This window comes from Zonotrichia albicollis, chromosome 10 (assembly GCF_047830755.1).
Source record: "Zonotrichia albicollis isolate bZonAlb1 chromosome 10, bZonAlb1.hap1, whole genome shotgun sequence".
NCBI classification, from domain to species: Eukaryota; Metazoa; Chordata; class Aves; order Passeriformes; family Passerellidae; genus Zonotrichia; species Zonotrichia albicollis.
This window is the reverse complement of record NC_133828.1, coordinates 19,197,785-19,212,752: the sequence shown is the minus strand read 5'-3', so window position 1 is coordinate 19,212,752 and position 14,968 is coordinate 19,197,785. Positions and strand designations below refer to the sequence as shown.

Sequence of the window (14,968 nt, the reverse complement as noted above, 5' to 3'; positions counted from 1 at the left end):
GTCAGGAAGGTAGTGATAAACTTTACTGATTGATATGTTTAACATAACTGGAGGGTTGAGGGGAAATTGGACAAAAACAAGAAAAAAGCACACAAAACCTGATTCTGGTGTAGAGAAGTATAAACTTGACTCATCTCAATCCACCTGAAGCTCTCTGTAACAATCATGGTGGATTCTCAAAAAAAGCATAGGAAGCAGGAGCTGGCACAAACCCAGGAATTCTCTCCTTATCCCTTATATGAGACCCAGGAAGTGAAACAGACCAAGGGTTGAAAACATAACTGACCTGTCTCACTTTACTGTCTAAGAATAGCACAGAATATCAAATTTTAAATCCCAGTGCTTCACACAAAGAACAATGCTTTACTTTGTCACTTCTGTTAAACTAAATAAATTTTAAGTGAAATTTAAAATATCTTAATACTGAGGGCATCATATTACTCACGTGAAATTAACAGGGTTATTTATTGCCTGTACTAAGGGCAGTTTAATCTCGGGATCAGTACAAACTGAACAAAAGAATGTTCTTTTTACTTTAATGAACTTTTGTGCTAAAGACCAATTTCTTCTTTTCATTGTGAATTATTCTGTTGAAAAGGAGAGAGGAAATTAACACAGCGGTCTCACCAAAAGAAGACAAAAAAAAAAGGGAAAAACTCCTGGTGGCAAATTAAAATACTGCTCCTGCTGGAAAGATAAATGAGAAAAAATGGACGGTTCAAGGAAACCTCTCATAAATATTCCAACGTTTAAAACAGAAATTGACTGAACATCAGAGTAAAAGGAAGCTTTCTCTTAGGTGTCTCCTCATGGCCATTGTCCCAATTTTCTATGCTTTTCATTGACAAGGAAGAGTTTTGCCTGGTTACAAAAAAAAAAAAAAAAAAAAAAAAACCACAAAAAAACCTCAAAAACCAGCCATACCCACCATCAATCAAAAATAAAAGGGGTTACAAAAACACAATCAATTCAAAAAACAGCTGAAGAGAAAACTGAGCTCATGAAAACTTGAAGAGAATTCCCTTTAGTATTATTTCTTGCACACGTCTGGGACAAGAAACAACCAAGCCATCAACTGTGTGTCAGCAAGTTTTGCAAGAAAAGAAAGATGGGCATGCCGTGCCAGGACATGGGAAAGAATGCTGCTGGCCACCATTCTGTCCCTGTACAACTCAAGCCAGATTTCTGTATCTGAGTCTTTTCCTGCAGCAGCCCAGCATGAGAAAGAGCTATCAAGGATGGTTACCTGAGCTGGAAACATCTAAAATATCTTATTGACACAAACAAGAGAAGAAACCGCATAAAATTCACCTTAAATTCCAACTTCATGTCTTCAGTTAGAAATATTTCTGGGAAAATAGGGAATCACTGTTGCAGGATGTGATCTGTGCATGAAGACCAGTCCTCTACAGAACAGCAGGAGCAATGGAGGAAAAGAGAGAGGTCAGTTTTCAATATGCTTATGCTAAAACAGCACAACTGAAGTACCCAATTGGAACTTCCTTCTCTAAGGGAAGTTCAGATTTGACTCTTCTGGTGCTGTTTTAGAAGTGACTAATGGACACGGGCAATCAGAGCAAGAAACTTCGAGAGTAGCGAGTGAGAGAATTGTAAGAAGCACAGAAAGAAACAGGACTTTCCTTAAAAAGAAGTGGGAAAAGAAACTAACTTTCCCACTCTATGTCCAATTTTGGATAGAAAATTCTTTAAAACAAATACAAATTCAAGACAATGTCCATGTGCTAGACCATGTGTTTGACGTCAGTGCATTATGACACTTCTTTGGCAGTGGATGCTCTGCAATATCCCTTGTCTTCAGCTGCTTAGAGAATTGTGAAAATGCTCCTCTGGGGATGACTATATCCCAGCTGAGGTATGAATTTCAGTGAAAAAGCTCACAAAAATCTACTTAGTCATTTTGCATTTAGATAATAACTGGTAAAAAGGACTTTCTTCTTGGGAATGTAGTCATGCTTGCACTAAGACAAGCCCAAAAAGACTGAATATGAAAGAGCAGCAGACAAAGAGCAGTTCACCTCACACACACTTCAGGAGACCTCTGCTAGCATGCATGGATCTATACTCATGTCAACAAAACCACTGCCATTAAAATACCTCTTCTTATTTCCCAGCAACCTCACAGATGCTTCTTGTCCTCTCAGAAATCCCAAATCCATCTCCATGTTGGCCAAGATGTTCTTAACTACCCTGCATCTCTTAGCAGTACCTGCAGCCACCCCGTCCTTCCATAACTGCCTGCTTCAACACAGCAAGATAAGGCTTGGATACAGAGAAAAACATGAATGTCAATGTGAGTTTATGTAACAAATAGCTTCATTATTCAATCTTTTTTACACTTCTTTACAAATTTACAATTTGAAAACACATGAAGATAACTTGGATGTCTCATTTTTCTTAGAAAAATTTCTACATGCATATGACCCAGGAGACTGGGCAAAACCAAAAACATTTATTATCACTAGTTTATTGCTTTTGATTTTCAAATTATTCAATAATTTGATCTTGAAGGAAAATAATGCTTAGCCAATAACTGAAATGCAAAGTGCACAAGTGTCCCTGAGTTCATGCACGCTTGCTTCAGCACATGAATATATCGTGCAGACACAGTAACCACAATCTGTTTCCAAACAATTCTCAACCAAAAAAAAATCCTAACTTCACAGGAAAACTGTTTGCAATGAATAATTCAACCATCTGTCAGGTCCAGCTGGGCCCCATCCCTTCTCTTCACATGGAGTAACTCCTTTTTAGGTGTGATCAAAGAACACCAGCATGAATTTGACAGGTTGTGAGGCACACTGCACATGCTGCCCCACCTGAGCAACCACCAAGGGGGAGCACACAGGTAGAGGCAGAGTGAGAGCCCTTCCTCATGGGAAAGGCAAGCTCTGAAGAACAACTCTAAAAGTGGCAGGGTACACTATCCTAGGATGTGTGTGTGTGTGGGAAGCAATGACAGCATGACCAGAATCCATTCAGCACACCCTATGTACGGAATCACTAAAGCTGTAAATTGAAATTAGCCACTCTACACTGTATTTCTGATCATTGACACACTTTTCAAAATGGCTGTGTATTGTCAACAGTCCACCTTATTTTCTTGATTTTGGCAAATCCTATTCCCTCCTCTCCTCTGCAGAAACTCCTATACAACCCAGTATTATTAATGAAACCTCTTCCTACATGAGACATGTCCAACAGTACAGCTCCACTAAACCACTGCAATGCCTCCATAAAATGAGGGAAACACAGTCCTGAAAAACTGTTCCGGTTCCTCAAACAAAGCACATTAAACTTTATTCTAATAAAGTCTCTCAAAAGGAAATATTTAATGCAGAGCACAATGGTAAAATTAATTGCCCAGGAAAAAACAAACAAACTGCACAAAGGGGTCTTTGTCTATCTCACAGCTGACAAAGGCTGAGCAGGAGGGAACAGACAGCTAATTGTTTTCCAGATCATTGTGGCAGGTTTCTGAGCACTTGCACCTCCATTTCCCTGGACCCTCAGCCCTCTTTATGCCCCATTAAGCACACAGGCAGAGTCTATGCTTTCTGTGGTAAAATAAAAAGGTACATTCAGTTGGCAATTTTCTGTAATGGGGAAAAATTCTAACACATTAGAGTTATTTTTATCAGAAATTATTTTCAAAATAGGTTTTCCAAAGAATGTGGCACATGTAGTGTTTCCAGAGCAGCAGCACTCAGGCTCCCTGTGCTGTGGGGCCCAGTGAGTGGGGCAGACCTGCAGTCACACTATGAGATTTAGGGTCAAACTTTTTTCCATTTGACTGTAAAAGGAATTAAGAAGTATAGCCTGTTCATACAAGAGACAGGCCAATATAAACAGATTTTATTTTATGCATTTAAAAATGCTCTTAGGCTTTTTCATTCGAAAAGCGCTTTGAAGTGAAGAGATGCAGCAAGGACTTGTGGATCCAGTTCCTTGTAGTCATATTTATCAACACTATAAAAGGCTGAACTGCAGCATATCTTGAATTAAAATCAATAAATAAGCTAAAATATTTTAATATTGCTTTCTACCATACCAACATCTCCTTGTGTTCTTATTTGCACAAAATATATTAAAAAGAAATACACACTGGAATATATGAAGTTATTATGTAGCAAGGAGAAGCCCCTTGTCAACATTGAAAACGCAAACCCCTTCCCAGACTGTGATTTCAAATACCAAGATTGATAGAGACAGTTCATTTATTCAAACACAGAAAAGGCTAAATAGATTTCAATATTCTGCTGCTGGCATTGTCTCAAAAGGCAAACATCCAAAATGTAGCAAAGCCACTTATTAAATCCAGCTTTCTTTTTCAGAAGTGAATAGTTTTAAAAAAGAGCCAGTCACAGCCAAAGAGGGTAAAAAAAAAGTATCATGTTCTCCTTAACAGAATTGTATCTCAAATCAACCCTTGCATAGGCAAGGCATAACTCCCTTCCTCTCTCTCTCTGATTCTGAACTGTTTGCACGCTCTCTTGACATTCAAGTAACATTTTCCCCCATCAGAGACAAATGTGAGAACAACCATTATTTAAAACAGTTATACAAGTGTTTCTGTCTACATCCAAACGAGGCCTTTCACCTATTTAAATTGAAAAAGTGTTTCCAAAGTACAAGGAGGCCTTGAAAAGTCCCATGTGTACTCTTCACTATATAATTACAAAGATAAGAGATGACACGTTCATTTTGGTAAAACTCCATTAAGCAGGCCTCCAAAGACAGAAAAATCTCTTATTTATGTGGTATTTGCTCTGTCACAAAGACATGAGACCATGTAGCCAATCTACTCCAGAAAGATTGCATCTAAAATAAGGCAATCAACTGGATTTTCAAATCCTTGTTCTGGTATTGTTACAGCTGGCATTTTATAACCATAACCTAATCACTTCCAAGTACTAGAAACTATTCTGGAAGGAACCCAGGGGTTATTTAAGAGTACTTTTAGTATTTCTGTTTTAATCAACATCAGTGTCCCTACAAGCGGATTTTCCCTTGAAAAGTGTGTTATAAAGACAAAAAAAGAGATGGGAAGGAGGTGAGCATTTGGCACATTGATAGTTGGTCAAAGCTGTGACCACTATTTGCAACCCAGCAGGGGCTCTGGAAACAATTCGATACTCCAACCATTATTCACCATTTTATTCCTTATGAGCACAAGCTGCAGAAAAAACTGCTGTCCTCTGAACATGGGTTGTGATTCAGCCTGGCTGCCACAGCGCACTGTTTCAGTCAGGCCCGGCAGAACTGTGCCTCTTGGTATCGGTTGCTGCACACTGCCAAAAAGGTTGGGCAGCAGCAGGGCACCCCCACGGCCCAAGAGGCACAGTGTGACAGCAACTTCTGCTGCTGCAAGTCACGCACAGCTGTTGCTCAGTCACCCACAGCCGTGACATATGCCATACAACGAGCAGCAGCACTCAGCTGGAATGATTCCAGCTCGTGTCTCTACATTTGTGCAAGCATTCCTGTACCATACTGACCTCTCCTTCCCCGTACAAGAAAATGGGTGTTTTAACCTTCCCTTCCAACACTGCCATGCCCTCCCCAAGAGCAACACTGACTTCATCTGACAGTGCTGCTGCAAAGCGTAGGGAAAGGGAGAGCTCAGCTCTGCCTGGGAACTGCCATGCTGCAGCTCCCTATCTACTGGCCTTGCGCTCTGCTGTGGGGAGGCCATCCAAGGGCGGCACACAAATCTTGCTGCTTCCCAAGAACAAGGACTACAGTGCCAGCACAGGCTGAATTGCCACTAGTTTTGCAAACAAAGTCCTCTTCAAATGCCAACCTGTGCTAGCCACAACAGTGTTTAAAAAAGGAAACAATAACAAAAAGCCCAGTGTGGCATTGTGGTGACTGAAGGCCAGCTTGCAGAGCCCAAGCCATTTGAAGGGCCTCGTTTGTTTAACTGGAACACTCGGGCGTGTGAAAGCCACGGGCACAGCCTCATTCACAGCAGTGGGGAAAGGCAGAGGGAGCAGTGCTGAAGCGCTTACCAGGTCATATGCTGCCAGGACCTTTTTCTGCACGTCGGGCACGGTGCCCAGAGGCTCCAGGTAAGGAAAGGTGTCCTTCATGCAGAGGGCCACCGAGGGTGCGTTGTCGCTGCTGACGAGGCGCGAGGACAGGGTCAGGATGCACTGCTTGAGGCTGGCGATGGGCGGCAGCCCACACAGCTCCTTCACCGACACCATGGCGTTCTGGGCAAGGACACAAACACTTCAGCATGTGGGGCCGCTCACCACTCAGACCCCCCTGCCTGCCATCACCTGGACAGCCCTTTCCTCTTCTCCCCTCTGATGGGAGGCAGTGCTATCCCACTGTTCACCATCCCCAGGCCCTCCATGGACCATGGCATTCCAGCTCACACAGGAATTCCCTGCCAGCCCCATTCTCTTTCCTGAAGTCTGCTGCCGGCTCCAGCTTTCTCCCAGGTTCAGGCATCCCAACTCTTCAGCTACTTTGCATTGCAAACCAGCCCTAACAGGGACAAGTTCTGGTCCCCAGCATATTAAACCATCAGCCTAAAATGCTATTTCTCTTCCCAACTGCTTAGACTCCAATCGCTTTTGATGCTGTAATCACTTTGTTCTCCCATCATTATCATCCTCCAGCAAGAACAAGTTTGACAGACCTTGTATTTCCCATGGGAAAGGCAAGCAGGAAAAACTCACTTTGTTTTCAGCCTTACATTATCACATCATAAAGAAACACACACACTCTTTCTCCTCCATAGGTCGCATGTGAGAAAATCAATACCGGATATACAGGTCAAACAAAACTGACACGCCAGGATTTATTTATTTACCAGGTCAGAGGATATACAGCTGACATGCACCCATCATTTAGCTTCTTGAGTAGTACAAGAAGTGACCAAGGTGTACAAAATCCAAGTAAGATACTATAACAACCCATACCTTGCAAATGTTCCTCCCACAACTTCGTAAAAAAAACCCCAATAATCAGACAATGCCTGGCTATGTTTTTCTCATTAATTAAATATGACAGCATGCAGTTAAATCCAAAAATGTGTCTTTACACAGCATTTCCCCTAACATGATCTTTTACTGAACTTTTGCTTGGAAGGCACAGTAATATTGTTTCTGAATGAAATTCAGAGAATTTTCATTTATATATTTCATATATAGTGCCTGACCTAGACAGAAGGTGGAGTCAGCAGTTCAAACTAGTTACTTTCAAGGCCTGAAGGAAAGGAAAGGCTGGGAAGAGTTTCCCATTCTTAAAAATATGCTGAGACAATTCCTTTGAGAGTGATTTAAAGCTTATGTCATTTTGTAAACTTTTCCAGCTGTCAACATTTCATTGCTTTAGACTCCATCCAGAAAAGTGGGGTCAATGAAGTGCTACATGTTTTTCTCCTGTTTTTGAGAGAAAAAAATGAACTGTTTCTGTATCTTTACCAAGGAGATAGCTACAGCTGATTCCAGCTATTTATTATGGAAAACCCATTGTTTAATGCAACTCAGTTTTGTTTCTAGGCAGTGCCTGAAGCTCAGAATTGAGCTGCCCCTTAATCAACCCCCAGTCGCTCCCACCACAGAAGAGAGCACTGGGGATGCTGTTGTTGGGCTTTGCTGCCACTTCACATGCTGCCAAGCACCAAGGTCCAACCCGAGCCCTTGTGACAGTGCTGTGCACCTGGGCGCTGATGCTGCTGGCCACAGCAGGCTCTGCTGCATGCAGCAGCAGGGACAGAGTGCCAGGGGACCTTCTGAGCCAAGACACGGCACTGGTGTCTGTGCCAGCCCTCAACCAGCCCAGACAAAACAGCTATTCAGCAGGGAGGAAACTGCAATCCAAGTGGCATTCACTTTCTATGTTGAACATCTGCAGCCCTGGGGCAAACAGTGGCAACACACACTCAGGAAAACATGCTGCTCTTTGCACAGTGGGTTTCTCTGGTGTACACAAGATCTTAATGACACATTCACTGACTGCTCCTTGTATTTCACCAAAGAAAATTAAGAGCATAACTCTCACTCAATTAGCAAAACAAAAGCTTGTTGATGCTTTATAGAACCAACGAGGAAATACAGTCTTTGGGACCAGAGGCAGGGGTCACTAATGTACCCTCAATTCTGCTTCCTCAGGGAAAAAAATCAACCAGTAAAACATGTTAGGAATGTGTCATTGATTTTTAAAACATTTCTGCCTAATCCTATGTTTGCTTGTTAGTTAGCACCTGTAACTATCAGCCTGCCAATGTCCATTTAAAGGCTGACAGAGCTGTGGGTCTGAAATTTCCCCAGCTTCCACCAGTTTCAGCGAGCTGGCCTAGCAGCAGCGCACACCAGGACTTCACTTCCACACTCAGGCCACACCAACACATACAATGGAAGTCTCATACCTGCATATTTTCTCTCATGTCAGTGGCCTCTCGCAATGGGTGCACTGCCAGCTTGAAAATGTCATCAATAACCTTGAGACCAGTGTTCCTCAGCATGGTGTACTCCCTTGCCTTCTTCCCTATCCTCACTGAGAGGCTACGCTTCTGTGCCTTCCCGCCTCCACTTCTGTTGGTTATTGCAATGTGAACAAAGAGGGTAACGTGCTCCATGATGTCGCCAACAAAAGAGCGCAGTGGGATGTGCCTGTATCCGGGCTGTAAGCACTCCAGTGGGATGGTGTACTGTCCTATGAACTCATCCCCAATGTAGTCATCATCCAAAACAACAAAGCGGATCATGGCCAGCTCCGGTAGATTGATCTGGAACTCAAAGCTTTCATCAAAAATAGGGTTATCACTGTTCTGCTGCACAGTTTTAGTTCTTTGTTCAGTGCAGTCTGCAGGAATCCCGTGTATTTCTATGCAGACATAGGGGTCTATGACATCCCCTTTTGCACACGCACCCTTGGGCTTCGGAAAATTCTGCCCACTGATAATTTTGACGTGTAGGACCTGCGGGGAGACCCCAGGAACAATGCCCTTGGTGTTTGCGCTGAAGTAAGACACCTCGTCACGCATCACTGAGGGCCTGAGAACATACCCGCACCCCCCATTCTGTAGAAACCAACCAGTGTGTAGGTCCATCATGGGCCCTGGGGTCTGATAGTTCATTGCCACTATCTGGCAACCACAGTTCCAAAAATCTTGAGGATTTAAGTTACTGGAGTCTATCCTCATTGCACTTGGATATACCCTGGACAGAAACTTTTTGTTGTAGTTTACAAAATCTTCAGGGTATTCATTTGCAATTCGACTGGCTTCTGCCTCACTGAAGGAGCACATTTCCCAATAATTTTGAGATTTCATGGATGTCTCAAAGTCTTTGTACTGGATAGATTTGCAAAGGGACACCAAGTCAGACAACTCCTTGCAGAGCCAGATCAGCTTTGGTTCCCTCGAGAAGTCCTCTGACAGTCTTCGGGATATTTCAGCCTCTTCATCCTCATCTGTGACCTCTCCTTCTAAGACATCCTGGTTGCAGGGCAGTTTCTTTCCCTTCACAATGATCTTCATTTTCAGTTTCTCAGGTGATGGGAGGTAGGCTTCTGAGGATAAAGGTGCCTCTGTGTACAGTTTGTTTCCAAAGATTCTTTTCATGTGTTGCACGACTACCTTCTGCTGCTGTACAGAGCAGTGGTTCCCCAAGCACAGAATAAGAGGGTATTCTGAGGCAAAGAAGGCCAATTTGTTTATTACTTCGATGACATTTCGAAAGGCAAGTGGCGATGTCATGTTGTTGCGGTTACAAATAATGGGTTCATTATCTGGGCCGTCACAGACGTCCAGTTCAATACTCCGGCAGCTCATCTTCAGAGCTCTGACATAACCATTGATATCAGCCGGCCCTCTGAGCTGGTCTTCTATTAGATATGTATTGTGGGAGGCATTGATGTAGTAATGTGACAAAGGCTGTGTCATGTCTTGGACAATTTTTTTGTGCTCTGGGTCAAAAATATCACATTCTGAGGACAATAAGTATTGAGTAAACCCATCAATGGCAAGAAAACCTTTCAAGCGCCCTTCTTCAGAAAGCTCATACCTGCGTATAATATCTAGACACATTTCTTCTGTTATGTGGGTCACTCCTTGCTCAGCCTCTAAAAACAGCATGAGGTCATTGGCATCCAGGTACTCTTTGTTTTTGGATATCTGTACAAGTAAGAAATACACTTCAGGTCTTGTGCAAAGTTCACTGAATGCTTCACAAAACTCTTCTTTTGTCACTCGTGTTGTCAGTTTCTCTTTGCTCTTCTGAATTTCCTTAAATTTTAATCTAATCTTTGATTCCTTTAAGGTGGGGTTAAGCTTCTTTATTAGTTCCACAGCTGTATCTTCTAACATTATGCCATTGCCATCAACATCTGCTGCTTCGAACACAGCTTTTAACCAGGCAAACCGTGGGGTATTATGGCTGTTTTCCATCAAGTCCAGAGGTTGTTTGCTACGAGAAACTAAGTACCTTAATCCTGATACCCAAATATTGGCCACATCAGCTGAATTGGCAACCAAGTCAAGGGACTCATAGTTCTCACCGTGAATTACTGACAGTGCACAGTCCTCAGAAATCTGATCCGCGAGTCCATTATTCCTGAATGTCTCTGTGTTCTTCCCTAGTCTGATTTCTTTTATAGCAGAAATATCAAGCTTGGCTTTGTCCAGATCCTTCTTGGAAGGCTCCCAGCGAAGAGCCTGCAGGTCAGGATCCAGAGTAAAAAAACGGTTATAAATCCGGGAATTTGGACGAACTTTCTTCAATTCACACCCAGCCTGCATAAAGCTGATACAGTCGCTGGCACTGCTTATTTTCTTCTCTGATGGCATGCTGCTGAAGGACACTGTTTTCTTTCTTCCACATTTTTGGTTTGAAGGATCCTGTGGAATAATTACATTTAAAAAAAAATTAGCAGGTTTTCTTTGGCCATTCTACAAGTGCATAAATAATAGAAAAGCTACATTTATGTAAAGATAATTAATGTTCTTCTGAACCTCAAAACACAACATCTTATTCCTTCCCACGATTCAGTTCCCTACTGAGCTATAAAATATACTGAGCTATAAAGCGACCTGACTGACTGTAGCATTAGAGATAGCAAGTTTACACGAGTGACATTTGCAGCTACTAAACTGTCCTCCCGATCTCCGCAACTTGCTACAGCTGTGAGGAGGCAGTACCCAGTTGTGTACGTTATGTGCTGTTTCAAAGCAGATATATCACACTCTCGTCTCCCCACTTGTTTGGAAAAGAAGTTATTCTGGTCATTTCTGTGTACAACAACTACAAAGCACTGCAGGAAAATGGACAGCCAGACAAGAAATCCAAAGCCTTTGCCTTTAGGATATATTTTCTAACTCCTCTTGAGAAAATACTCAGCCAGACATGTGAGTGTCTTTTCAGTATCAACTACTTCTTGTAAACCCAGCTGCCTACAAAGCTGTCAGTAATGTTAGTGCAGCAACTGAACTTAAACTTTCCCTGCATATTATCAATTCAAAACATCTCACAATAATTATGAAATATAAATCATTCTTTTCTCTGCATGATTTCCATCTACCCCATTAATATGTAAACTATCCAACAGCTACCAAAAATATTTTTAAAGCATCACTTAAGACTGCAATTAATTGTGAAAGACTTGTTAAAATTGCTTTCCCTCCTATTTCCCTAGCCACTAGCAATCCTTCCTTAGTTTTCTGCCTTCTGTTGTTGAAGGGACCTCAGCTGCCTGAATTTTTAATGGAAAAGGAGCCCCAAGGCAAGGAAATGTTGATGCTGGGACTCAGGCCTCCACTCTGCTGCCTCAGGCCCAGACACCAGACCTGCACCAGGCACCAGCTTCCCAGCAGCCCCTGGGGATCTGCTCTGAGATGCCAAAACCCCTGACTCCCAACCCTCTGCAGCCTGGACTTCCCTTCCCTAGCCCAGCAGCTGGTTCCTCTCAGCTTCAGTTTATCTGCTGTGTCATTCAACCTGCTCCGGCAATACTCCTCTGCAAATCCTGTGAATAAACTCTAGCAGGGCACTCCATCCACCCATCTCTGTCCTTTGATGCTCTGCCCTGTCTGAGCAGAACCCTCTGTAGCTCCCCAAGCCACAGAGCATCAGTTCTGGTGCTCACAAGGGTCTCTCCACTCTTCATTTGCATGTCTGTATAGACGCTTACAGCAAATTAGTCAGTATCAATGTTTCTACAGAATTGCTGCTGTCATTCACTCACTTAATTCAATAACATCCAAAAATATTTCCAAACCCCAGGCCCCTAACTACTGAATTTAAAGGCATGGGATCTACTGGGAACAAAATTAAGACCTCTAAACTTCTTATGACAAAGATTTCTCATTAAACCAGTACAGAGACTTCTACTGACAAGAATAATTACTCTTGCCATTTATTTAGTACTTATGAAAATTGGTCTCAAAGAAACAGGAAGAAAGTCAATGAAGCAAGTGCCTCAGGTCAGCTACTTTTTAAATTACAGTTTTATGCTAAAATATTCTGTTCCTGCATTAATATACTATGTCTTAATACACAGTTTTGGTTATGAACACCTCCAGGCAGTAGATACTAATGAATACAGACGAATGTAGCAGATTACTCCATGGGTTTTAGAAGAGCCTCTTCTTTTTTATTTCCTTCTGTTTACAGGAGCAGTATTTAGATTTAACATTGATGGTTAATTAGGATTATTTTCCTCATGTAGTTAGATGTATTAATGGCCTTGGAATCTGCAGTGATTCATTCCTTCATAGGTTCCTCAGGGCCAGACCTGGAAACCTCATCAGAGCAGCCTATCTATCTACAGGTCTGACATTTTGTCTCAACTAGGGAGGCACAAATGTTATGCAAATACTTTATTTTCTGCAAAAACTAAAAATTATTTATTTTTAGTTCCAAGATGTGTCTTTTGATCAAAGCAAGTCAGGGAATTAATCAGCCATTTTTCAGGTATTCAGCTGGGAAAAAAAAACCCTAATTGACCTCATGGACTAACAAGAAAGGTTTCTTTTTAACACTCAATCTTAACCCCTCAGGGATTTTGGTGGGGATTAGATTATCCTCTGTGTTGTCTTTACCTGCTTTTATTTTTGACAGCTATTTCTGGTTTTGTACTTAGCGGTATGTAAGGAACGCCAGAATTATACAACAGCACTTTGTATCAGAGTGGGACTTCCCCGCATCTTTCAATCAATGGAATAGAATTCAAGCCTAATCCACAGACTAAGTGCCTACAATTAACAAGATTTAATTATAATTGACAGTGATGGGATTATTTTAACTGATACTAACAATGCCCTCCATCTAATGTAAATACACACAAACCCCACAAAACTGCAATTGCAAACTGAGCTTACTGCCACATCAACTATTCCCCTCTTGGTCTCTCCAGACTAGGAGCAGACTCAGTCTTTCAAAGTGAGAGCTGTTACTTTAGATATAATGTGAAAGTTTTCATTCATAATTATCACTAAGTTAATTATTCTGATCTTGTCAAAAGGTGTTTCTGTAAGTTCCAAAGCTGTTTTCTCAGACTGACAGCCCGGGCACTCACCTGTGCATTAGCACACTCCCAATGCTTGAACGAGGCACTCTGGATGCTGACACCATGGTTCAGCCAGGCCACACACCTCCAGAGCCCCAGTGACCACCCCGGGGAGCACAGGAGTGTCGTCCCACCACTGGGCCACCCTCACATCCATGCCTGGAGGGGACTATTTCCATACCCTGTGCCTCCCCAATGATCTTATGCTTGTTCAACTGAGACTCCAGACTTTGTGTTCTAATTTTACTGTAGCTATTGCTTTCTCTACCTTAATCCAATTTCAACAGATTGATATTCTAAAACAAGACATCCAGCTAAGAATACTGTGCTTCAGTGTCTCCAGTGGCTAAACTGCTGCCCCATTTTACTGGATACTAAGAACAGGAACAAGTACAGTCACCCAGCAAACTAAAAGCTGCCAACATCTTATGTGGATAGATAGGAAACCTGATTTCTTGTGCTACCTGCCAAGAACATTCCCACTGCAAGTTATCAAAAAACCTCTCCTCAGTGTTCACCCATGCAAGAGCACTTGCTCCTCTTCATTAACCAAAGCAATCAGAAAGCACAATTAGATGCTGCCCTGAATCTTGGAACTGGAAAGCCTATCTTTCTCCAAGATGCTAAGGTCATAAAAATTGATCTTACCTAGGTAACAGGACAGTAACTGGCCTAGGACTGCCCTTTACCCTCAGTCACTTGTAGTGATGGAACTGAATTTACTGTGGCAGAGAAAGATTAAAATGTAACGATGATATTTCCTAAAAAAGATCTACATCAATGCGAAAATGAGGACCTAAATCATAGATTTTCCACTCTAGGATCTTTCCTACCAGGGACAATCAAGCGCTTTACAACACACTCCTCCTGGAAACAAACAAAATCAGTTTGCATGCCATGTGCAAGCATAGAAAGGAAATCTCTGCTTACATGGGAAACCCCGTGTTTCCAAGGCAAGACACTTTCAAAAGTGACCCAAAACTAGGGTTTCCTTCAGTTCTTTGTTATCCCCTACAAGGTGATCTAACAGGATGACTCAAACTCCCTCCTGCTCCTGAGCCTGCACAGTATCAATTATATAAAATACCTCAAGACATCAAACACAAGACCACATCAGTATGCACTCGGATTTCAGCATATGCGCTGCTGCTCTGAAATCATTAAGGACCAGGGAGATGTATCTGTGTGCTGGCCTGACTGCATCCTAACATTTTCTCAATGTTTTTAAAGGAAGGATTCAGAGCACCACTCTAAGCACACTCCCAAAATAGGAGAAGCTCTCCTGCTGAACACATCATCCTCGTCAGAGGGACTGGATACATAAACAGTAGGATCACTAAGCCACCAGCAGTTGTGGGAAAACTCCACCCCATTCACCCTGACCTCTGACTGCTCAAACTTCTGCTGTTTAAATCAAAGAGCTAACAGA

General features: G+C 42.3%; 1 protein-coding gene across 1 annotated transcript in view; it reads right to left on the bottom strand.

Annotated features, from left to right (window-relative positions):
• PLCL1 (phospholipase C like 1 (inactive)) overlaps window positions 1–14,968 on the bottom strand; it is a 193,125-nt gene that overhangs the window by 43,974 nt on the left and 134,183 nt on the right. Inside the window, exons 2-3 of the mRNA XM_005490896.4 lie at window positions 8,402–10,873; window positions 6,030–6,233 (exon numbers count right to left, since the gene is read on the bottom strand). Of these exons, the coding sequence (XP_005490953.2) occupies window positions 6,030–6,233; window positions 8,402–10,873 (2,676 nt within the window). The remainder of the gene's footprint in view (window positions 1–6,029; window positions 6,234–8,401; window positions 10,874–14,968) is intronic.